We start from the raw sequence: 25,552 nt of genomic DNA on the forward strand, positions 1-25,552 counted from the left end.
CGTTTCCTCAGGTGAGGTGGCCACCAAGCCTTACTGTAACGGCCGTGGTAACTTCAGCACTGAGACCTGCAGCTGTGTGTGTGAGCCTGGCTGGAAGGGACCCAACTGCACCGAGCCTGAGTGCCCCAACTTCTGCCAAGACCAGGGACGCTGCGTCGATGGCAAGTGTGTCTGCTTCGAGGGCTTCCACGGAGACGACTGCAGCATGGAGCCATGTCAGGAGGACTGTGGGGACAACGGGGAGTGCATCGACGCCATGTGTATCTGTGAGGACGGCTTCACCGGGAATGACTGCTCCCAGACCAACTGCCTGAACAACTGCCTGGGACGCGGCCGCTGCATAGACGATGAGTGTGTGTGTGACGAGCCGTGGATGGGCTACGACTGCTCCGAGCTCATCTGCCCCAACGACTGCTATGACCGCGGCCGCTGCGTCAATGGAACCTGCTTCTGTGAGGGGGGCTTCACCGGGGATGACTGTGGGGAACTCACCTGCCCCAGCAACTGTAACAACCGTGGGATGTGTGTCGACGGCCAATGTGTGTGTCACTCTGGCTACAGCGGCGAAGACTGCTCCAAGCTCACCTGCCCCAACGATTGTACTGAGAAAGGCCATTGCTTCAACGGGAGATGCATCTGCGACCCAGGCTTCGAGGGAGTGGACTGTTCCATCCTGTCTTGCCCAGACAACTGCAGCAACAGAGGCCAGTGTGTCAATGGAGAGTGTGTCTGCAATGTAGGATTCGAGGGTGACGACTGCTCTGAAATCTCCTGCCCAATGAAGTGTCTGAACCGAGGCCGCTGTTTGAATGGACAGTGTGTGTGCAGTAAAGGCTTCGCCGGGGACGACTGCAGCATCAAGACCTGCCCCAAAGACTGCCTGGGACGCGGCGAGTGTGTTGACGGTACGTGCGTGTGCTTCATTGGCTTCACGGGCAAAGACTGCAGCAAGCTGACTTGTCCCAACAACTGTCTGAACCGTGGGCACTGTGTTAACGGCCAGTGTGTGTGCGACAAAGGCTTTGCTGGGGAGGACTGCAGTGAGAAGACATGTCCCAACAACTGCTTGGAGAGGGGCTATTGTGTAGACGGGAAGTGTGTGTGCTTCGAGGGATTCCAGGGCCTGGACTGCTCTGTGCTGACCTGTCCAGGAGACTGTGAGGACCAGGGGAGATGTATGGATGGAGTGTGTCTGTGTAACGAAGGTTTCATCGGAGAGGACTGCTCTAGGGGTAAGAAACTGAGGATGAACTCCAAATGGCATCCTATTCCCTTTATAGTGGACTACTTTTGACCTAGGGCCAATAGGGCGCTGGTCAAAAGTAGTGTATTAGGGCAGTGGTTCTCAACTGGTTTTGCCTCAGAACCCAAATTGAACCAGGTTGTCTCAGTCGCAATACAATAGGAATTTTTGGGGGGGCTAAAATGCAATCTTGGAAACTATTTTGAATGCTATATTGATAGTAAGTGTACTAGTTATATGAAAAGGGAACAGCAGTCCCACCTTTTTCATTGTCATTCATTTCATTTTGCCCATATTCTTGATGAGGAATGTTAAGCTCACTGGTTTGAGACCACAAAATCAACCAAATCCTCTAAATAGCTCTGCTAATAGCTCTATATTGAAGATACTGTGATTAAAGAAAAAGGTTAAATTATAAAAAAATATATAGGTTCATTATCATTCCTACACACTTTCTACCTGGTTTTAGTAGTTTAATTTCAGACTGGAGTATGTTTAATAAAAAATATAATATAAACATGTTTACTCACACTCTCGACCCATTCAAAACCTCCCATGACCCGTATTTGGGTCATGACCCACCAGTTGAGAATCGCTGTACTAGGAAATAGGGTGTAATTTTGGACAAACAGAAAGAGACAGAGAGAGAGAGAGAGAGAGATCTCACATCCTTTGGTTGATGGGAGTATCGCTTGATGTGATATAATTTGTTTATGGCTGATATGTTTGAGGAACATTTCAACATGATGACCTTAATCTAAATGCTAAAGTTTCTGGCTGCACAACATTGGTTATATTGCTTTGAATAAATAATGTTGCTGTTTAATGTGGATGTCAAATGAAAATGTCCATGGCTATTGGAGTCATCTTGGAGAATTTATGTTGTTAGTTGCCGCAAAATACCTCAGATCAGAGACATTTAAAAAAAAAATGGGTTTGGCAAATGATGCTATTCGATGCCCACCCTCTATTGAAGTGTAGTTGTGTAGCTGCTGGAATTTCCAGATAGAAATTCTACGTTTAGCAAATCCGGACATTTTAATTTCCCTGCCCAATAAGACTACTTGAACTTGAAAGTGATTCATAGGCATTGTCCTTTTGCATTTGTGATACGTATCGTAGTTGTGTGTTATTTTGTTATTTTATAAAGCGTACCCAACCAAGTCCATAGTAGGTATAATCTGTTACAATTATACCTACTATACCGAATATGTCCCTTAACATGATGTGGTTGTGATTCTCTCCAGTGTCTCCACCCAAGGACCTGACAGTGCAGGAGGTCACCCCAGAGACAGTGGACTTGTCCTGGGCTAACGAGATGCAGGTGGCAGAGTACCTGGTCACCTATGTGCCCACCGCCCTTGGAGGCCTGGAGCTGGACATGCGTGTGCCTGGGGATCAGAAGAACGCCACCATCAGTGAGCTGGAGCCTGGTGTGGAGTATCTGATCAGTGTCTTCGCTGTCCTCAGCAACAAGAGGAGTGTCCCTGTCAGTGCCAGAGTGGCAACACGTAAGTCAGGAGTAGTAAAAACTTGACCGAAGACTCTCACCTTGTGTCAGTTTAGCATTTTCCCCACTAATGGTTAAGGTTAGGATTGGTGGAAGGTAGGATGATCTGTAATTGGGGAAAGTTCAGCCCGGAGCTGTAAGTCACCTCTACGCTGTCCATTTTAGGGCCGTCTCAGTCTCACCAGGAACTTGTGATAAGACAGACTCAAGTCTGACTGAGACTGTCCTAAAATGGACTCCGTACAACCTCACCTCACCTTTGGTGCCTGACTTGTTGGCTCTCCCAGATCTGGGGTAATGCTAAAGTGACATTCATAATGGGCAGTCAATAAAAATCAAATTTATATCAACAAATTGATTGCAGGGCTCATGCGAACATCTGTTGCTAATCTCATTTAATTAAATTCCTAATTGTACCTGGGATGATGTAGTTTTTCAAAGTTGTTACCCTTGATCTACCCATCATTGGAACCAGCCAGCCTATTTCCTATATAGTGCACTACTTTTGACCAGGACACATAGGGCTGGCTCTGATCGAAAGCAGTGCACTATGTAGGGAAAAGGGTGCCATTTTTGACACAGTCCATGTGCTGCGTGTCCTGAGGGTTTAGTAAACAGAACATCAAACATGGTTTCATTTGTAAGTCTCATCCCATTAGATCTCCCTGAGCCCGAGGGACTCAAGTTCACATCAGTGAGGGAGACTGCAGTAGAGGTTCAGTGGGACCCCCTGGACATCCCCTTTGATGGCTGGAACCTCATCTTCAGAAACACTGTAAGTTGTCAACAGTAGACCTCTCATCTATAGAAACACTGAGCTATCAGTAGTAGACCTCCCATCTATAGAAACACTGAGTTATCAGCAGCAGACCACCTCATCTATAGAAACACTGAGTTATCAGTAGCAGAGCATCTCATCTATAGAAACTCTGAGTTATCAGTAGTTGTCACGCCCTGACCATAGAGAGCCCTTGGATCTCTATGCTGTTGTAGATCAGGGCGTGACTAGTGTTCTAGTCGATTCATTTCTATATTTGGGATTGAGTATGGTTCCCAATTAGAGGCAGCTGATTATCGTTGTCTCTGATTGGGGATCATACTTAAGGTGTCCCTGTTCCCGCCTGCTTTTGTGGGATATTGTTTGTGTTTGTGCTTGTTGCACCACGTAAGTCACTTTTCATTGCTTGTTTATTGTTTTGTTGATAAGTTTTCACTTAATAAAAGGATATGGAACTCAAATCACGCTGCGCCTTGGTCCGTCCATTATCACGACCGTGACAGAATATCCCACCAGTCAAGGACCATGCAGCGTGCTCGGGAGGATAAAGTGAGTTGGACCTTGGAGGAAATCCGGGGATGATGCGAGACCCTTCCTTGGAGAGAATCGCAGAAAGATCAGGAAGGACAGTGATGACGCCGAGGACCGCGGCCACAGAAACCCCAAGATTATTTTGGGGGGGCACATGGGGTGGTCGACTGAGCAGCGGGGAGTACCAGAGCCCGTTTGGGAGTCGGTGGAGGAATTCAAGGAAAAACACCGGAAAGAGGTGGTAGCGAGGAGTATGCTGCAGCGCAGGCGTGTTGAAGAGCGTGACACCAGTCCGGTGCCATCTGCACCGGCTCCACGCACCAGGCCTCCAGTGAGCTTTCTCAGCCCGGTATGTCCTGTGCCGGTTCCTCGCACTCGCCCTGAAGACTGGGTCATCAGTCCGGTGCCATCTGTGCCAGCTCCCCGCACTTGTCCTGAAGAGCCAGAGACCGTCAGGGAGGCGATGGAGAAGTTGGGAGAGAGAGAGAGGAGAGATGTTGTGCAGGTGTGTTCTGCACAACATTCGAACTGAAGAGCCTGTCAGCAGTCTGGTGAGTCCTGTGCCAGCTCCCCGCACCCTCCGTAAAGTGCGTGTCAACAGTTCGGTGCCACCTGTGCCGGCTCCACGCACTAGGCCTCCAGTGCGCCTTCCCAGTCCGGTACGTCCTGTGCCAGCTCCCTGCACTCGCCCTGAAGTGCGTGTCATCAGTCCGGTGCCACCTGTGCCGGCTCCACGCACCAGGCCTCCAGTGCGCCTCCCCAGCCCTGTACGTCCTGTGCCGGCTCCCCGCTCCGCCCTGAAGAGCGTGTTATCAGTCCGGTGCCACCTGTGCCTACTCCACGCACCAGGCCTCCAGTGTGCCTCCCCAGCCTGGTATGTCCTGTGCCGGCTCCCCACACTCGCCCTGAAGAGTCTGTCATCAGTTCGGTGCCACCTGTGCCGGCTCCACACACCAGGCCTCCAGTGCGTGTGTACGGTCCGGAGACTCCAGTGACGGTCTACAGCCCGGAAACTCCAGCGACAGTTCACAGTCCAGAGCTTCCAGTGATGTTTCACAGTCCGGAGCCTCCAGTGACGGTCATCAGCCCGGAGCCTCCAGTGACGGTCATCGGCTCCGGAGCTCCCAGTGATGGTCAATGGCCCAGAGCTTCCAGTGACGGTCAAGGGCCCGGAGCTTCCAGTGACGGTCAATGGTCCGAAGCTTCCAGTGACTGTCCACTGCCCGGAGCTTCCTGCACCGGTGCAATGGCCCGGAGCCTTCCTCTGCGCCGGTGCCCAGTCCAGGCACGGTGTCCAATCCCGCTCCATGGCAGGAGCCTTCCTCTGCGCCGATGCCCAGTCCAGGCACAGCGTCCAGTCCTGCTCCAAGGCCAGAGCCTTACTCTGCGCCGGTGCCCAGTCCAGGCACGGCGTCCAGTCCCGCTCCAAGGCCGGAGCCTTCCTCTGCGCTGGTGCCCAGTCCAGGCACGGCGGCCAACCCAGCTCCATGGCCGGAGCCTTCCTCTGCGCCGATGCCCAGTCCAGGCACAGCGTTCAGCCAGGCACCATGGCCGGATCCGGGGTCTGGGCGGTGGCTACGACCGGCACCGGAGCCGCCACCAACACTAGTCACCCCCCCAAACCTCCCCATTTGCTTTCAGGATTTGCAGCCGGAGTCCACACCTTTGGGGGGGTACTGTCACGCCCTGACCATAGAGAGCCCTTGGTCCTCTATGGTGTTATAGGTCACAGTGTGACGAGGGGGTGTTCTAGTCGAATCATTTCTATGTTTGGGATTGAGTATGGTTCCCAATTAGAGGCAGCTGATTATCGTTGTCTCTAATTGGGGATCATACTTAACTTCTCCATTGTTCCCACCTGCTTTTGTGGGATATTGTTTGTGTTTGTGCTTGTTGCACCATGTAAGTCACGTATCGTTGCTTGTTTATTATTTTGTTGAGAAGTTTTCACTTAATCAAAGGATGTGGAACTCAAATAACGCTGCGCCATGGTCCGTCCATTATCACGACTGTAACAGTAGTAGACTCCTCATCTATAGAAAAACTGAGTTACCAGTTGTAGACCTCTCATGTATAGAAACACTAAGTTATCAGTAGTAGACCTCTCATCTATAGAAACACTGAGTTATCAGTAGTAGACCTTTCATCTATAGAAACACTGAGTTATCAGTAGTAGACCTCTCATCTATAGAAACACTGAGTTATCAGCAGTAGACCTCTCATCTATAGAAACACTGAGTTATCAGTAGTAGACCTCTCATCTATAGAAACACTGAGTTATCAGTAGTAGACCTCTCATCTATAGAAGCACTGCGTTATCAGTAGTAGATGTCTTATCTATAGAAACACTGAGTTATCTGTAATAGACCCCTCATCTATCGATACACTGAGTTATCAATAGTAGAAACACTGAGTTATCAGTAGTAGACCTCTCATCTATTGAAACACTGAGTTATCAGTAGTAGAATCACTGAGTTTCAGTAGTAGAACTCATCTATAGAACCAGTAGTAGAAACACTGAGTTATCAGTAGTAAATCCCACATCTATAGAAACACTGAGTTATCAATAGTAGAACTCTCATGTATAGAAACACAGAGTTATCAGTAGTAGACCACTCATGTATAGAAACACTGAGTTATCAGCAGTAGACCTCTCATCTATAGAAACACTGAGTTTAGACCTCTCATCTATTGAAACACTGAGTTATCAGTAGTAGAAACACTGAGTTATCAGTAGTAAACCCCACATCTATAGAAACACTGAGTATCAGTAATAGACCTCTCATCTATAGAAACACTGAGTATCAGTAGTAGAACCCACCTCTATAGAAACACTGAGTTATCAGTAGTAGAAACACTGAGTTATCAGTAGTAAACCCCACATCTATAGAAACACTGAGTATCAGTAATAGACCTCTCATCTATAGAAACACTGAGTTATCAGTAGGAGACCTCTCATCTATAGAAACACTGAGTTATCAGTAATAGACATCTCATCTATGGAAACACTGAGTTATCAGTATCCGACCTGTCATCTATAGAAACACTTAGTTATCAGTAGTAGAAACACTTAGTTATCAGTAGTAGAAACACTGAGTTATCAGTAATAGACCCCACATCTTTAGAAACACTGAGTCATCAGAAACCGACCACTTATCAATAGAAGCACTGAGTTATCAGTAGTAGACCCCACCTCTATAAAAACACTGAGTTATCAGTATCCGACCTGTCATCTATAGAAACACTGAGTTATCAGTAGTAGAAACACTGAGTTATCAGTAGTAAACCCCACATCTATAGAAACACTGAGTTATCAGTAATAGACCTCTCATCTATAGAAACACTGAGTTATCAGTAGTAGAAACACTGAGTTATCAGTAGTAGACCTCTAATTTATAGAAACACTTAGTTATCAGTAGTAGAAACACTGAGTTATCAGTAGTTGACCTCTAATTTATAGAAACACTTAGTTATCAGTAGTAGAAACACTGAGTTATCAGTAGTAGTCCCCTCATCATCTATAGATACACTGAGTTATCAGTAGTAGACCTCTCATCTATAGAAACACTGAGTTATCAGTAGTAGACCTCTCATCTATAGAAACACTGAGTTATCAGCAGTAGACCTCTCATCTATAGAAACACTGAGTTATCAGTAGTAGACCTCTCATCTATAGAAACACTGAGTATCAGTAGTAGACCTCTCATCTATAGAAACACTGAGTATCAGTAGTAGACCTCTCATCTATAGAAACAGTGAGTTATCAGTAGTAGACCTCTCATTCTGTATACTTCTGGCCCTTCTTTGGACACTGTGTTAACAACCCTCCAGACAAGCTTCAATGCCATACAACTCTCCTTCCGTGGCCTCCAACTGCTCCTAAATACAAGTAAAACTAAATGCATGCTCTTCATTCGATCGCTGCCTGCACCTGCCCGCCTGTCCTGCATCACTACTCTGGACGGTTCTGACTTAAAATATGTGGACAACTACAAATACCTAGGTGTCTGGTTAGACTGTAAACTCTCCTTCCAGACTCACATCAAACATCTCCAATCCAAAGTTAAATCAAGATTTGGCTTCCTATTTCGCAACAAAGCATCCTTCACTCATGCTGCCAAACATACCCTCGTAAAACTGACCATCCTACCGATCCTCAACTTTGGCGATGTAATTTACAAAATAGCCTCCAATACCCTACTCAACAAACTGGATGCAGTCTATCACAGTGCCATCCGTTTTGTCACCAAAGCCCCATATACTACCCACCACTGCGACCTGTACGCTCTCGTTGACTGGCCTTCGCTTCATAATCGTCGCCAAACCCACTGGCTCCAGGTCATCTACAAGAACCTGCTATGTAAAGTCCCCCCTTATCTCAGCTCACTGGTCACCATAGCAGCACCCACCTGTAGCGCTCCAGCAGGTATATCTCTCTGGTCACCCCCAAAGACAATTCCTCCTTTGGCTGTCTCTCTTTCCAGTTCTCTGCTGCCAATGACTGGAACGAAGTACAGAAATCTCTGAAACTGGAAATACTTATCTCCCTCACTCGCTTTAAGCACCAGCTGTCAGAGCAGCTCACAGATCACTGCACCTGTACATAGCCCATCTATAATTTAGCCCAAACAACTACCTCTTCCCCTACTGTATTTATTTATTTTATTTTGCTCCTTTGCACCCCATTATCTCTATTTCTTCTTTGCACTTTCTTCTACTACAAATCTACCATTCCAGTGTTTTACTTGCTATATTGTATTTACTTTGCCACCATGGACTTTTTTTGCCTTTACCTCCCTTATCTCACCTCATTTGCTCACATTGTACATAGACTTATTTTTCTACTGTGTTATTGACTGTATATTTGTTTTACTCCATGTGTAACTCTGTGTTGTTGTATGTTGTCGAACTGCTTTGCTTTATCTTGGCCAGGTCGCAATTGTAAATGAGAACTTGTTCTCAACTTGCCTACCTGGTTAAATAAAGGTGAAATAAATAAAATAAATAAAAATCTATAGAAACATTGAGTTATCAATAGTAGAACTCTCATCTATAGAAACACTGAGTTATCAGTAGTAGAAACACAGAGTTTTCAGTAGTAGACCCCTTGTCTTCAGACAATCTGAGTGAGCAACACTCCTCTCCCTCGTCTCCCATGGTGCATTACATGTTGTTAATGGATCTGTCTCTACATATTCCACAAGGAGGAGGCTGAGATCTTCAGAAGCCAAAAGCCTATCATTATCCCCACTTTCCTGTGGTCGAAACCATACACCACCCCATGAAAGGACAGATAGACCCACTCCTAGCTTCAGTAATTGCCCTAGCTATGTGTGTTTGTGTTCTAAATGGCACACTTTTCCCTATATAGTGCACCACTTTTGACCAGAAGCCTATGGGTCTATGGGTCCTGGTCAAAAGTAGTGCACTATATAGGGAATAGGGTGTAGGGTGCCATTTGGGATAAATACTATGTGAACCAGAGTATCCTGTGGAAATAATTTAGCAGAGCCAGTATTCAAGTCTCTATGTCAGCAGTTAAATGTGACTAAATGTTCGGCGAGGCTTCTGTTGACAGCTCTAATGGCCATGTACTGCAGCAATGAGGCACAGAACCATTATTGTTTCTGAATGCTTTGTTTTTTCTTTTCAAAAGCCTATGAGAAGTAGCCCAAGGACTTGAAAGCCACAGTTCATTACATTCAGTTCCCCCACATCCTTACAGTAGTTTAACAATCACAGACAGAATCCTCTGAGTACGATGTGGCTGCCCTATTCCCACACCAAGGCTATGTCCCAAATAGCACCCCATCCACTAGAAAGTGCTCTACTTTTGACCAGAGAGGCCCTGGGAAAGTAGTGATTAGGGTGCCATTTGGGCATCAGCCCAAAGCTAACCTTGACTTTGAGGTGGGTAACGGTAGATACACTCGATAGATAGGTACTTTATTGATCCCCAAGGGGAAGTGTATCATAAAACATGCCATACCATTTTAATGACTGGTGTTGTTTGGTGTTGTCAGAAAGAGGAGAATGGGGAGATTCTGAACTCCCTGGGCAGCCCTGACACCATGTTCGAGCAGTCTGGGCTAGGACCTGGTCAGGAGTACGAGGTCAAACTGGAGGTGGTGAAGAACAACACCAGCGGACCTGCAGCACGCAAGAACATTTTCACAAGTGAGTACATACATTCAGCACTTACAGAGTTCTATTCACTTGTTTTTTGGACAAGAATTTGCTCCTCCAGGCCAATATCTTTCAGTTGGAAAATTAACCTGAATGTTGAATCTGCATAGATGGTAGCTTGTCGCGCAATAAAACAAGTAAATGAAATAACTATTTCAAAATATGATGAACTATTTCTTGCCAACCTGAAGTGTTCTGTAATCCTTGTATTCATGACATATTTGCATTGGATATAATCCGTAAACCCCTTTTACACCATTCTGACCACCTACTGGAGATTTAGAAGACATGATTTCCAGCAATACACACAGATCCAGAAGCAGCTTACAGCTGTCATAGTTACACACAGAAACACATTGTCACCTTGATTCACTAGGTTTCTCTATTGAATATCCGCTCTGCTGCAGCTCTGAGAGTGTGTTCCAAATGGCACCCTATTTCCTTTTTCGTGCATCCATTTGGGATGCAGCTGGACAGTCTATCCAAGGCATCCTGGAGTGCCTATATTGAGTGATTAGCTTGTTACTTTTCATGGCAACGTCTTGATTTACCAGAGGCAGTAAAAAGCCATCCCCTCGGCTGGTTAACATTTATGAGGAAATCATATCTCCATAATGCTGCTGCTATAAGGGCTAATGGCTTTTATGGGATCAATATAACAACACGTTTTGGTGTTGAAACTATACACCTCTAACCCTCTCACTAACCAAGCTATTTTTAGGTGGCTCGAGTGGAGGTTAAAATATACTGCACTACCAACACATTAAAGAATAGTCATAGAGAATGGTGTGTTATTGTCATTTAGAAAGAAAAAGCGTTCTGGAACATTCCAGCCCTAAACTATCAATATAAAGAAAGTCGCACACTCCATGTATAAACTCGCAGCAATTTAATGGGTATTTACCAATGTTTCGGCATCACCGTGCCTTCCTCAGGGTAATGTCATGAATACTTGAACCAGGTTATGTAGACAAACAGTGCAATTAGTGTAACCAATGACAGTAGTGAGGGGTGTGTCAATGATTAAATTAAAATGAATTAGTGAAACTGTAAAAAAAATTGCATATGGCATATTAAATGTGTTACGCTAATGTTATCATATAGAAACATAATGGAATATTGTACATCATATTAGCATCAATATACATTGTTTCATTCAATTTCACATAATAATTTCGTATTTCATTTCATATTTGTTACATGTTATCTTTTGGTTCAACCTTTATGTACAATGAGCATCATCAAACAGGGGGAACATATTAGGTATACGCTAATAACCTGTAGAAAAATATATACATTTATAAGACTTGTTCATAAAGGAAACTTTTGTTCGTAAGAAGGGCCTGAGATCAAAGTCAATATTCAGACCACTAGGGGTCAATGTTTTTAGACAGGATATCAAGTAAGCCTCCCTTTGTAGTAGAAGGATCTCGATGTTACCTCCTCTCCTTGGTAGAGCAACATGCTCAATGCCTGTGTATTTGAGGGAGGAGATTGAATGGTTAGCTTCAACAAAGTGAGCTGCTACTGGATAGTCAATGTTCTTAAACCTGATTGAGCTGTGGTGTTCAGCTCTTCATTGTTTTAATTGTCTTTTCGTTTGTCCTATGTAGGCTTTTCCACATGAACAGGTGATGAGATAGATTACTCCCTTGGTCTTGCATGAGATGATACCCCTAAGAAAGACATTTTTATAGTGCTATTGCACTGTGCGCATGAGCCACAATATTGTGACCATGCTTATAGACAACCAGTGGGGGTTCTTTGAAGAGGTGTGCGATTTTTTGTTCTGATTGCAGAATATGCCAGTGCTTTTTCAGGATTGCTTTCATTTTCTCCGAACCCTTGGTGTACTTAGTACAAAAGACGGTTGCGTTGTTTTTCTTCTTTGGTTGAGTTTTTAGAAAATTCCTCTCTTGGTTTTTGAGATATTTTCATCATTGCAGCATCAAGTTTTGACCTTGTAGCATCTCATTTTGAATTTATCTGTCATTTTTTTTGCGTTGCTGTCAAAATCTGACTGGTGGCCACAGATTTGTTTAACCCTGCATAACTGGCTATATGGTAGACCATTCTGGAGAGGAAGGGGATGCATACTATCCACACATAACAAGGTATTGCGATCTGTGGGCTTTGTGTATAAGTCTGTGTGTAATGCATCATTGTCTTTGATAATCCATAAGTCCAGGTAGTTTATTTTTCTCTCATCAGTCTGCATGGTGAATTTGAGGTATTCAGAGCTCTTGTTTAGTAGAGTTTGGAATTCATTTAGTTCCTGCTGACTTCCTTCCCAGAGCACAAAGACATCATCTATATATCTCTTCCATAGAAGTATTTTAGAAAGTAAGGGGTGTGTCTCTGTTTTATAAAGGAGTGCTTCTTCAAATTGCCTCACATAAAGGTTTGCATAGTTGGGGCAAAAGGGGAGGCCGTCGCTACACCCCAACTTTGAAGGAAAAAGCCTGACTCAAAGATAAAGTAGTTATGGGATAATACCAGTTCAGTAAGTTGTTAGATGCGATCATTGGATGGAGCAAGGTTCCTCTGCTGAAGGAAGTGTTGCAGCGCCTGCAAGCCTCCAGTGTGTGGAATGTTAGTGTACAAGCTCTCCACATCAAAAGTGGCCAGCAGCCCTCTATCAATGAGATCATGTGACTAGTATCTTTGACATAAGATGGGAGACTCTCAACCATCGGTTTAATGTGGTAATCCACAAATGTGGAAATGTTGGATGTAACAGAGTCGATTGCTGCTACAATGGGTCTACCTGGAGGAGGAGACACTTGTTTGTGTAATTTCGCGACTGTATAGAAAGTTGGTATCTTGGGAAATTTCACACATAGAAGTTCTACTTCTTTTTTGGTTATTTAGTATACACCTAATATATTCCCCCTGTTTGATGATGCTCAATATACATTAAGGTTGAACCAAAAGATTACATGTAACAAATATGAAATGAAATGAAATATGAAATTGTTTTGTGAAATTGAATGAAACAATGTATGTTGATGCTAATATGATGTACAATATTCCATTATGTTTCTACATGATAACAATAGCATAACACATTTAATATGCCATATGCTATTTTTTTACAGTTTCACTAATTTATTTTAATTCACTTAGTCATTATGACACACCCCTCACTATTGTCATTGGTTACACTAATTGCACTTTTTGTCTACATAACCTGGTTCAAGTATTCATGACATTACCCTGAGGAAGGCACGGTGATGCCGAAACATTGGTAAATACCCATTAAATTGCTGCGAGTTTATACATGGAGTGTGCAACTTTCTTTATTTTGATAGTTTATAGTTCATTCGCCATTAGTCAGCACCTCCACACAAACTATTTTTTCTGGGTGTGCGCCAGCTCATGTTTTTTAATCGAACATTCCAGCGCTGACATGGGAGCTGAACAGACTGGGAGCTTTCACCCCTGCCCTTGCGAGAGTTCTCTTTCAACAACTCAGAGTAAACAGATGTCAATATGCTGAAGCAAATGTTCTCCACAGGTTTCTGTACTAATTTTTATTGCCTCACCTCCATCCCAATTCAAGATCAGGCTCTCTCTGCGTATTTATGGTTTGAAAAATGCATTCGCTTTGCCAGAGTAAACAGAACTAAGCCACTAGCAACCTGACATTCTCCTCTTATACGCCCCCGCTTCCTCTTTATCGGAGGGTAGTTTGTACATTATAGCGTTGACTGACACTATAGGACTAGCATGTCTGTGTCTAAAGTTTATGGAGCTGTTGAGCTGTTGAACACACACACACACACACACACACACACACACACACACACACACACACACACACACACACACACACACACACACACACACACACACACACACACACACAAACATACTTTTACACAACAGCACTGGGATTATGTTACCTTGATCTCCATGAAGCTCAAGGCCTCTCTATGTCTGCCATTAAAGCACATAGACTCATTCCACATCAAATCAAATCAAATTTTATTGGTCACATACACATGGTTGGCAGATGTTAATGCGAGTGTAGCGAAATGCTTGTGTTTCTAGTTCCGACAGTGCAGCAACATCTAACAAGTTATCTAACAATTTCACAATTACCTAATACACAAATGTAAAGGGATGGAATAAGAATACAGTGAGGGAAAAAAGTATTTGATCCCCTACTGATTTTGTACCTTTGACCACTGACAAAGAAATGATCAGTCTATAATTTTAATGGTAGGTTTATTTGAACAGTGAGAGACAGAATAACAACAAAAAAATCAAGAAAAACGCATGTCAAAAATGTTAGAAATTGATTTGCATTTTAATGAGGGAAATAAGTATTTGGCCCCCTCTCAATCAGTAAGATTTCTGGCTCCCAGTTGTCTTTTATACAGGTAACGAGCTGAGATTAGGAGCACACTCTTAAAGGGAGTGCTCCTAATCTCAGTTTGTTGCCTGTATAAAAGACACCTGTCCACAGAAGCAATAAATCAATCAGATTCCAAACTCTCCACCATGGCCAAGACCAAAGAGCTCTCCAAGGATGTCAGGGACAAGATTGTAGACCTACACAAGGCTGGAATGTGCTACAAGACCATCGCCAAGCAGCTTGGTGAGAAGGTGACAACAGTTGGTGCGATTATTCGCAAATGGAAGAAACACAAAAGAACTGTCAATCTCCCTCGGCCTGGGGCTCCATGCAAGATCTCACCTCGTGGAGTTGCAATGGTCATGAGAACAGTGAGGAATCAGCCCAGAACTACACAGGAGGATCTTGTCAATGATCTCAAGGCAGCTGGGACCATAGTCACCAAGAAAACAATTGGTAACACACTACGCCGTGAAGGACTGAAATCCTGCTGTGCACGCAAAGTCACCCTGCTCAAGAAAGCACATATACATGCCCGTCTGAAGTTTGCCAATGAACATCTGAATGATTCAGAGGACAACTGGGTGAAAGTGTTGTGGTCAGATGAGACCAAAATGGAGCTCTTTGGCATCAACTCAACTCGCCGTGTTTGGAGGAGGAGGAATGCTGCCTATGACCCCAAGAACACCATCCCCACCATCAAACATGGAGGTGGAAACATTATGCTTTGGGGGTGTTTTTCTGCTAAGGGGACAGGACAACTTCACTGCATCAAAGGGACGATGGACGGGGCCATGTACTGTCAAATCTTGGGCGAGAACCTCCTTCCCTCAGCCAGGGCATTGAAAATGGGTCGTGGATGAGTATTCCAGCATGACAATGACCCAAAACACACGGCCAAGGCAACAAAGGAGTGGCTCAAGAAGAAGCACATTAAGGTCCTGGAGTGGCCTAGCCAGTCTCCAAACCTTAATCCCATAGAAAATCTGTGGAGGGAGCTGAAGGTTCGAGTTGCCAAACATCAGCCTTGAAACCTTAATGACTGTTTATATTCAGATCTGCAAAGAGGAGTGGGACAAAATCCCTCCTGAGATGTGTGCAAACCTGGTGGCCAACTACAAGAAACGTCTGACCTCTGTGATTGCCAACAAGGGTTTTGACACCAAGTACTAAGTCATGTTTTGCAGAGGGGTCAAATACTTATTTCCCTCCTTAATTAAAACGCAAATAATTTTATAACATTTTTCACATGCGTTTTTCTTGATTTTTTTGTTGTTATTCTGTCCCTCACTGTTCAAATAAACCTACCATTAAAATTATAGACTGATCATTTCTATGTCAATGGGCAAATGTACAAAATCAGCAGGGGATCAAATACTTTTTTCCCTCACTATGTACATATAAATATATGTATGAGTGATGGCCGAGCGGCATAGGCAAGATGCAATAGATGTTATAAAATACAGTATATACATATGAGATGAGTAATGTAAGACGTAAACATTATTAAAGTGTAATTTTTTTAGGTGAGTAGTGATGCATTTATTAAAGTGGCTAATGATTTGAGTCTGTATGTAGGCAGCAGCCTCTCTGATGGCTGTTTAACCATCTGATGACCTTGAGATGGAAGCTGTTTTTCAGTCTCTCGGTCCAAGCTTTGATGCACCTGTACTGACCTCGCCTTCTGGATGATAGCGGGGTGAACAGGCAGTGGGATGGGTGGTTGTCCTTGATGATCTTTTTTGCATTCCTTGTGACATCGAGTGCTGTAGGTGTCCTGGAGGGCAGGCAGTTTGTCCCTGTTGATGCGTTGTGCAGACCACACCACCCTCTGGAGAGTCTTGTGGTTGAGGGTGGCGCAGTTGCCATACCAGGCGGTGATACAGCCCAACAGGAGGCTCTGAATTGTGCATCTGTAAAAGTTTGTGAGGGTTTTAGGTGACAAGACAAAATTCTTCAGCCTCCTAAGGTTGAAGAGGCGCTGTTGATCCTTCTTCACCACACTGTCTGTGTGGGTGGACCATTTCAGTTTGTCCATGATGTGTATGCCGAGGAACTTAAAACTTTCCACCTTCTCCACTACTGTCCCATCGACATGGATAGAGGGGTGCTCTCTCTGCTGTTTCCTGAAGTCCACGATCATCTCCTTTGTTTTGTTGACATTAAGTTAGAGGTTGTTTTCCTGACACCACACTCCGAGTGCCCTCACCTCCTCCCTGTAGGCTGTCTCGTCATTGTTGGTAATCAAGCCCGCAACTTTTGTGTCGTCTGCAAACTTGATGATTGACTTGGAGGCGTGCATGGCCACGCAGTCATGGGTGAACAGGGAGTACAGGAGGGGGCTGAGCACGCACCCTTGTGGGGCCCCAGTGTTGAGGATCAGTAAAGTGGAGATGTTGTTTCCTACATGGGGGTGGCCCGTCAGAAAGTCCAGGATCCAATTGCACAGGGCGCGGTTGAGACCCAGGGCCTGAAGCTTAATGATGAGCTTGGAGGGTACTATGGTGTTGATTGCTGAGCTGTAGTCAATGAACAACATGCTTACATAGGTATTCCTCTTGTCCAGATGGGATAGGGCAGTGTGCGGTGTGATGGCATTTGCATCGTCTGTGGACCTGTTGGGGCGGTATGCAAACTGAAGTGGGTCTAGGGTGGCAGATAAGGTGGAGGTGATATGATCCTTGACTAGTCTCTCAAAGCACTTCATGATGACAGAAGTGAGTGCTACGACGCGATAATCATTTAGTTCAGTTATTTTTGCCTTCTTTGGTACAGGAACAATGGTAGCCATCTTGAAGCATGTGGGATAGGGAGCAATTGAATATGTCTGTAAACACACCAGCCAGCTGGTCTGCACATACTCTGAGGACGCAGCTAAGGACGTCGTCAGGGCCAGCAGCCTTGCGAGGGTTAACATGTTTAAGTGTCTTACTCACGTCAGCCACGGAGAAGGAGAGGGGGGCCCGCAGTCCTTGGAAGCGGGCCACGTCGTTGGCACTGTATTATCCTCAATGCGGGCAATGGTATTTAGTTTTTCTGGAAGCAAGACGTCGGTGTCCGGAACATAGCTGGTTTTCTTCTTGTAGTCCGTAACTGCCAGTAGACCCTGCCACATACGTCTCGTGTCTGAGCCGTTGAATTGCAACTCTACTTTGTCCCTATACCAACATTTAACTTGTTTGATTGCCTTGCAGAGGGAATAACTACACTGTTTATATTCAGCCACATTCCTAGTCATCTTTCCATCATTGAATGTGATGGTTCGCGCATTCAGTTTTGTGCGAATGCCACCATCTATCCATGGTTTCTGATTAGGGTAGGTTTTAATAGTCACATAGACATAGTGTAGTGGGATTAGCATTCTGTGGGACTAATTGCATGGAGTGATCCCCTCCCCCATCCCCTCCCACATCCCCTCCCCCATGGTGTGTGTTTGTGTGGGAGGGAGGGAGGCACCACTCCGGCTCATGGGAAGCCATCATCCTCCCAGGAAACAATCACAACCCTCGAACGACACACACACACACACACACACACACACACACACACACACACACACACACACACACACACACACACACACACACACACACACACACACACACACACACACACACACACACACACACACACACACACATAGCTAGCCAATCTCATTGAGGGTTAAATCTATGTTAAGCTCCAGTGCAGATTCCCTGTTTTATCTTTCTTCTGCAGAAGGTTGACTTTCCTGAAGTTGCTAATTGTGACAAATCAATTCCATCATAATGTAGGGAAAGTTCCTTTCATGCTCTGGGTTTTGATCTGTACTTACATAAATAACGTAATGCATGGATGCATAAAAGAAAACACAGTTCATTTTCAAATTATTATTTGTAGTAAATCCTGTCACTATTCATATTCAACCCTGTAACAAAGGCTCTGATGAGAGCTTAAACTCTTTAAATCATATTCCAAGTCTCTCTGCCCTATCCATGGCTTTTTACAAGGACACCAGGACACCTGCACCCAGTATCACCTCCCTTGCATTATTAAAAATAGACAACCTGCCTTAATAAACCCCGTTCTCTGACCAAACTCGGTCCTCGGGAAACCCCAGGGGGTGCACATTTTGGTTTTTGCCCTAGCACTACACAGCTGATTCAAATAATCAACTAAGCATCAAGCTTTGATCATTTGAATCAGCTGTGTAGTGTTATGGCAAAAAACAAAATGTGCACCCCCTGGGGACTCGAGGACTTAGTTTGGGAAACGCTGCTCTACATGAAAAACATCATGAATGCTAACTAAACGTTCTCAGTCCTGGGATGCGACCCAAACTGCACCCTATTCCCTATATAGTGCAATACATTTTACCACGTACCATAGAGCTGTATTCACATAGCACCCTGTATTCACACCCCCCACCTCCTCTCTCCCCAGAGATCGATTCTCCTAGAGAGGTGAATTTGCGTGATGTGACGGACACCACAGCGCTGGTGACCTGGTTCCTGCCGGTGGCCATGGTGGATGGGGTGAGAGTGTCCTATGGGCCCAGCGACAACCCCTCAGACAGGAACACAGTGGAGCTGTCCTCTAGCGACACACAGTACCACCTGGGCAGCCTGAACCCTGACACAGAGTATGAGGTGTCGCTCATGGCCAAGAGGGGAGAGATGACCAGCGTGCCTGTGTCTGAGACCTTCCTAACAGGTAAGACGAGCTGTATCTCATTTGGCACACTATTTCCTTTATAGTGCACCAGGGCCCATTAGGGACAAGCAAACTATACAACACTAGGGTTGCAAAAGTTTTCCAGAAATCTTAGAATCAGGAGGGAATTAAGAGGATATCCATGAATGCTCCAACTGGGATTTCTGGAAAAACCTGGAATCGGGAGGGAATAAGCAGGAAATCTGGAAATCCTTCAACCGGGATTTCTAGAAAACACGGGAAATTGGGGAAAGTGGCTGGAAGTGTGCAACCCTTGAAACAGCACAATATCAAAATGATGGATATGTAATAATTTGTTTGCTGGGTCTTTGATTAGAATAAAGGTAATGTTGATTAGTTAAATGTTTATATATTCATGTCTGACCCTTTAGCTGTTATACATTTAGATTAGATTAAAATAAACATCCAATAAGCTTATAAAATAGATTAAAAGGCCAGGGGTGTCAAAGTAATTTTGCCCAGGGGGCCATATCCTAGGCAAACATACTAACAGGCGATAAAAAAGTGGTGGTCTGTTCTCAACTGGGGTCTGGACCACACATCGTATTGTATTTGCAAGGGGATCGTGACATTCCCCCCTGCCTGATCTATGACTGGATGTGTTCCAGACCTGGACGCCCCGCGGGATCTGCAGACGGTAGAGCTGACTGACGAGAGCATTACTCTGGAGTGGAAGAACAGCCAGGCTCAAGTAGACAACTACCGCATCAAATATGGCCCCCTCTCTGGAGGAGACCATGGAGAGCTGCTGTTCCCTACCGGACCCCTGGACACCACCCAGGCCAAGATCACTGGTAAGTGATCTCATTTTACTACATATCTGTAAAACCCTGATGAACTGTAAGGGCCAACACCCGTTAGTTAAATCAATAAATATGTGTTTATATCAACTCCAACTGCCCTCCAAGAGTTCCTCTTCCAAGAATTCCCTCTTCACTTCTGTTTGCTCCTCAGTTCATGCACCTTGGTTGTAGAGCAAGGTAGAGGCACTGTTCCTTTTCCTTTGTTCAAGATCACTGGTAAGACAGAGCCCCTCCACTTGTCTAGTTATAACAGGATGCTTTTGGTGGTGGTGTTGGGTAATATCTGTGAATTTTCAGTTTTTAGATACTTTTGTTGTTACCTCTTAAAAAAAAAAAATGTGAGAACAGCTATAAAACAACCATCCTGTCTTTGTGTAAATTAATATACACTACATGACCCAAAGTATGTGGACACCTGCTCGTCGAACATCTCATTCCAAAATCATAAGCATTAATATGGAGTTGGTCCCCCCTTTGCTGTTATAACAGCCTCCACTCTTCTGGGAAGGCTTTCCACTAGATGTTGGAACATTGCTGCGGGTACTTGCTTCCATTCAGCCACAAGAGCATTAGTGAGGTCAGGCACTGATGTTGGGCGATTAGGTGTGGCTCGCAGTCGGCGTTCCAATTCATCCCAAAGGTGTTCGATGGGGTTGAGGTAAGGGCTCTGTGCAGGCCAGTCAAGCTCTTCCATACCGATCTTGACAAAACATTTCTGTTTGCAACTTGCTTTGTGCACGGGGCCATTGTCATGCTGAAACAGGAAAGGGCCTTCCCAAAAGTGTTGCCACAACGTTGGAAGCACAGCCTCGTCGTGGTATGCTGTAGCCTTAAGATTTCCCTTCACTGGAACTAAGGGGCCTAGCCCGAACCATGAAAAAGCCCTAGACCATTATTTCTCCTCCACCAAACTTTACAGTTGGCACTATGCATTGGGGCAGGTAGCGTTCTCCTGGCATCCGCCAAACCCAGATTCGTCCGTCGGTCGGCCATGGAAACCCATTTCATGAAGCTTCCAACGAACAGTTCTTGTGCTGACGTTGCTTCCACAGGGCAGTTTGGAACTCAGTAGTGAGTGTTGCAACCGAGGACAGGCGGTTTTTACGCACTACGCACTTCAGCACTCGCCGGTCACGTTCTGTGAGCTTGTTTGGCCTCCCACTTTGCGGCTTAGCCATTGTTGCTTCTAGACGTTTCCACTTCACAATAACAGCACTTACTTTGACCGGGGCAGCTCTAGCAGGGCAGAAATTTGACGAACTGACTTGTTGGAAAGGTGGCACCCTATGACGGTGCCACGTTGAAAGTCACTGAGCTCTTCAGTAAGGCCATTCTACTGCCAGTGTTTGTCTATGGAGATTGCATGGCTGTGTGCTCGATGTTATACACCTGTCAGCAATGGGTGTGGCTGAAATAGCTGAATCCACTAATTTGAAGGGGTGTCCACATATTGCTGTATATATAGTGTGTATTGTTTTTCAATGTAAACGGCAGCCTCGCTCTGCCAACTGTTCTGCAGCCAAGCGTTTGCGGCCCTCCTTCTAAATTGTCATTATTAAATTCAATACACTTATTTACAAATGGGCTGCTTTGTTTTTCTGTCGTGAAACGTTTGTCCAGCCACAAAAGACCCCCACTTTATTAGAAAACAGCTCAAGGGAGATTGCATTCAGGCCTTAAATGGAATTACACTGCTACTTCAATGTGAGATCCATCCTGGTTTAACAAAAAAATGCAGGGAGGGCCTATTTTTATCCTCCTGCACCGGTTCCCATTATACTCCATGTTTTGAGTCAGGCGGGCGGACAGACTCTTTTTGTAAACCATGTGCCACTGCATCGACGGATTAGGCTCCCTGGCTGAGAAAAAAAGAAAAAAGGTTTCAAACGGGTAATAGTGTCTTTGTCTGGGGCCCGTTCTTTGTCCTTGGGAGACCCATCCCCTGTAAATAAGGCATTGGCTGTGTCCCAAAATGCCATCCTATTCCCTATATAGTGCACTACTTTGATCAGGGACCATCTGACTATGGGCCCTGGTCAGAAGTAGTGCACTATATATTGAATAAGGAGCCATTTGGGATGCATCCAGTGCGTCTATTCAGCTGACTGGCCTCCCCCGGTCCCCCTCCGCTCCTCTCCGCTCCTCACAAACCTCAGCACTTTTTTCACACAGTTATTATCTGTAATTGCCTTCACGCTTGTGATTTTATTGATAATGAGTTTCCTCTGCGTTAGGTGTAATTTCATGCTTCTTGTGCCTGGTTGCCTAGTGACCTCTGTGGGAGATAATAAAGGAAATGAAGGCCGTTGGACTGAGGGCTCTTAATTGCACCGCGCAGCGCGGCCACGTAGCCGGACTAAAAGGATCTCAAAGCCTCTTATATCATAGCAAATGTTGTTTCTGCCCCATATAGCGCCTCTTCTAGATCAATCAGAGCAGATAGAGGTTCCAAAATTAAGAGGCTGAAAATAAACCCAATTATGCTTCAATCTATTAGCTAGGCAATTAAGGCCTTGAAGAGTTTCGGTCTTTTTCATCGTTGGCGAAACTATTACCTGCAAACAGCTGGGTGTTTTAATATAAAACTTTAAACATATTGTTTTCATTGATAAATACTTGATAAAAAAATACAAATAACATGTTTTTGTTCTTATGCTCTGTTTGCATACATCCAGTACGATAAGTGTTCTTCGTCTGTGTGTTGTGTAGGCCTGAGAGCTGGGACAGAGTACGGGATGGGAGTGACAGCCGTGAAGAGTGAGCGTGAGAGCCTTCCTACCACCACCAATGCTGTTACAGGTGAGAGCTATGACCTTTTTCTGTATTGTAAATAAATACATTGTTTTTGTTTACGATCATGGATTGTAGTAATAATGTACTAAAAATAACCCCCATTCGACTATTTGCCTCCTACAATTCACAAATGGTTATTTGCACTTGTCTTGCACTATTTGAAATATACTCTCCTTCTATATTCTACACTCTCCTTCTATATTCTCCTTGTATATTATATATTTTCCTTCTATATACTATACCCTCCTTCTATATTCTATATTCTCCTTGTATATTCTATATTTTCCTTCTATATTCTATATTCTCCTTCTATATTCTATATTCTCCTTCAATATTCTATATTTACCTTCTATATTTTCCTTCTATATTCTATACTCTCCTTCTATATTCTATATTCTCCTTCTAAATTCTGTATTTCCTTCTATATTCTCCTTCTTTATTCTATGTTCTCTTTCTATATTCTATATTTACCTTCTATATTCTCCTTCTATATTCTATACTCTCCTTCTGTGTTCTATATTCTCCTACTATATTCTATACTATTCTTCTATATTTTATATTCTCCTTCTATATTCTCCTTCTATATTCTATATTCTCCTTCTATATTCTATATTCTCCTTCTATGTTCTTCTCTTTAGCGTTGGATGCTCCTAAGAACCTGGAGGTGGAGTCTTCCTCTGAGACTGAGATGGTGCTGGTGTGGCAGAAGCCGGTGGCTAAGATCGACAATTACAAGCTGGAGTACGTGTCAGCCGATGGGCAAAGGGCTGAGGTGACACCCTTCTCTAGAGACGTCAAGTACACCATGAAGAACTTGACGCCCGGCATGTTGTACACCATCACCCTGACTGCTGAGAGGGGACGCAGGCAGAGTGGCCCCACCACCATCTCCGCAGCAACAGGTCAGTATGGAAAGGTCACCGCTATCTCCTCTTAGCCAATTCATAGAATTAGAATGAATAGAGCAGGCATCCCCATTCAGGTCAGTTATGCTATAATGGGAGGACTTTCAGACATATTGAGTGTCCCCTCAATCTATTTATATGATCCCATGCTGCAGTAGCCACATGTCAGTGTCGACTGTAACCCTCTACCTCTCCAACCTGGTCCCATACATAGAAAAATAATCTAGATTATATTTCCATGGTCCCATATTACATGTATTCTAGCCACAGGTCTTTGTGGACAGTACTCTAGCCTGGGTGCCAGTCTGTCTCTGTTCCCGTGCCAACTCCTTATGGAATTGTCACGCCAAAAATTCAATTTAATTTACAATAACTGTGTTGACAATGACTGTGTTGACAAAGTTAACCCCCCCCAATATATATATATATATTATTATTATAATTTTTTAATAAAAACTTTGGGGGGCCAAAAGAAATCACTCACGGGCCAGTTTTGGCTGCTGTATAGTAGGGGTCTGTAAGAAAGCTATTTTTTTTGTGTTTGGACTGTGTTTCATGAAGTTTTCTACTGTAAAGTTTTGAACAGCCTTTTCCTCATTAACCAACGATTCAATTTTGCTCTCCAGTCCTGCAGCCAAACCTAGGGAATTAATTGAATTCATTGTTACTACTTTCTTTAAGTCTCTCTGTCTCTGTTTCATTTACTGCATGTGGGTTCATTTTTTTTACTAAAACAAGGAAAGGAAAATAAGATTATTATAACCCTTTTTAGCTCGCTCCTGTGGTCAGGATGCTTCCAAACCAAACATTTGAGAAGAAAGTCCTCCAGTTATGTTACGGGATACCCATTAATGTGTATGGCTATGGGCAAAATTGAGATGGTGAGAGGGAAACGCTGGTATGGATAAGAATGACTGTCTTTTGTTTGGGTCTTTGTTACATGCTGCCAACTTTCAGAATGGTGTGTGTGTGTGTGTGTGTGTGTGTGTGTGTGTGTGTGTGTGTGTGTGTGTGTGTGTGTGTGTGTGTGTGTGTGTGTGTGTGTGTGTGTGTGTGTGTGCTCCATACAGAGCTCATTCATGTGATAATTGGTGGAGTGAGCCCACTCCCCTGTGTTTCTGTATGAATCTACCATGATGAATTGTGGGTCTGTCAGATAAAACGATACATACTCTGTTAAAACATTGGCTCCGAGATCACCACTCCTCTAATCAGCATGCTGCGGTCGTTCCTCCAACACTTTATCGTCTCCATTCCAGACAGATAATGCAAACACAGTGCATGCTGCACGTTAACAGGGATATTAAGGGATTGGGAGGGGGGTGGGGTTCCCACCCTTTTGCCCCCCAGGTCTGGACTTTACTTGTGTTTGACAATCATCTGGCGTTGAAAGGATTACAAGAATTAAAGTTCAAGTGTTTCGAGACCCACTGGAGTGAGCCAGTAACAACATTATACCTCTGCAGAACAAAAAACTTCAAAATCTTAAGGCTATTTCAAATGCTGAGCAAGAAACCAAAATTGATTTGATATAATAAACCTCCCACATCCTTCCAGCAGTCAGACATGTATTGTTGATGTAGGAAGATCAAGAGACAGTAAAGCTGCAGTATTATAACTTAGGCTAATCAGCAAATTCAGGGACTCATGGGGCTGTGGGGAGCCTTTGTGTAAACGGAAGGCTCAGGCACAATGAGAGAGAACAGTTTGAATGATAATACTTTGAGCAA

At 44.4% G+C, this 25,552-nt stretch overlaps 1 protein-coding gene across 2 annotated transcripts in view; it reads left to right on the top strand.

Moving 5' to 3' along the window:
• LOC106580533 (tenascin) overlaps positions 1-25,552 on the top strand; it is a 74,232-nt gene that overhangs the window by 26,595 nt on the left and 22,085 nt on the right. For both annotated transcript variants that reach the window (XM_014161717.2, XM_014161716.2), the window contains exons 3-10: positions 12-1,232; positions 2,491-2,754; positions 3,413-3,528; positions 10,086-10,239; positions 19,031-19,300; positions 19,930-20,115; positions 22,834-22,923; positions 23,556-23,819. In XM_014161717.2, the coding sequence (XP_014017192.2) occupies positions 12-1,232; positions 2,491-2,754; positions 3,413-3,528; positions 10,086-10,239; positions 19,031-19,300; positions 19,930-20,115; positions 22,834-22,923; positions 23,556-23,819 (2,565 nt within the window). The remainder of the gene's footprint in view (positions 1-11; positions 1,233-2,490; positions 2,755-3,412; positions 3,529-10,085; positions 10,240-19,030; positions 19,301-19,929; positions 20,116-22,833; positions 22,924-23,555; positions 23,820-25,552) is intronic.

The sequence above is a fragment of the Salmo salar genome, chromosome ssa20 (assembly GCF_905237065.1).
Source record: "Salmo salar chromosome ssa20, Ssal_v3.1, whole genome shotgun sequence".
Taxonomy (NCBI): domain Eukaryota; kingdom Metazoa; phylum Chordata; class Actinopteri; order Salmoniformes; family Salmonidae; genus Salmo; species Salmo salar.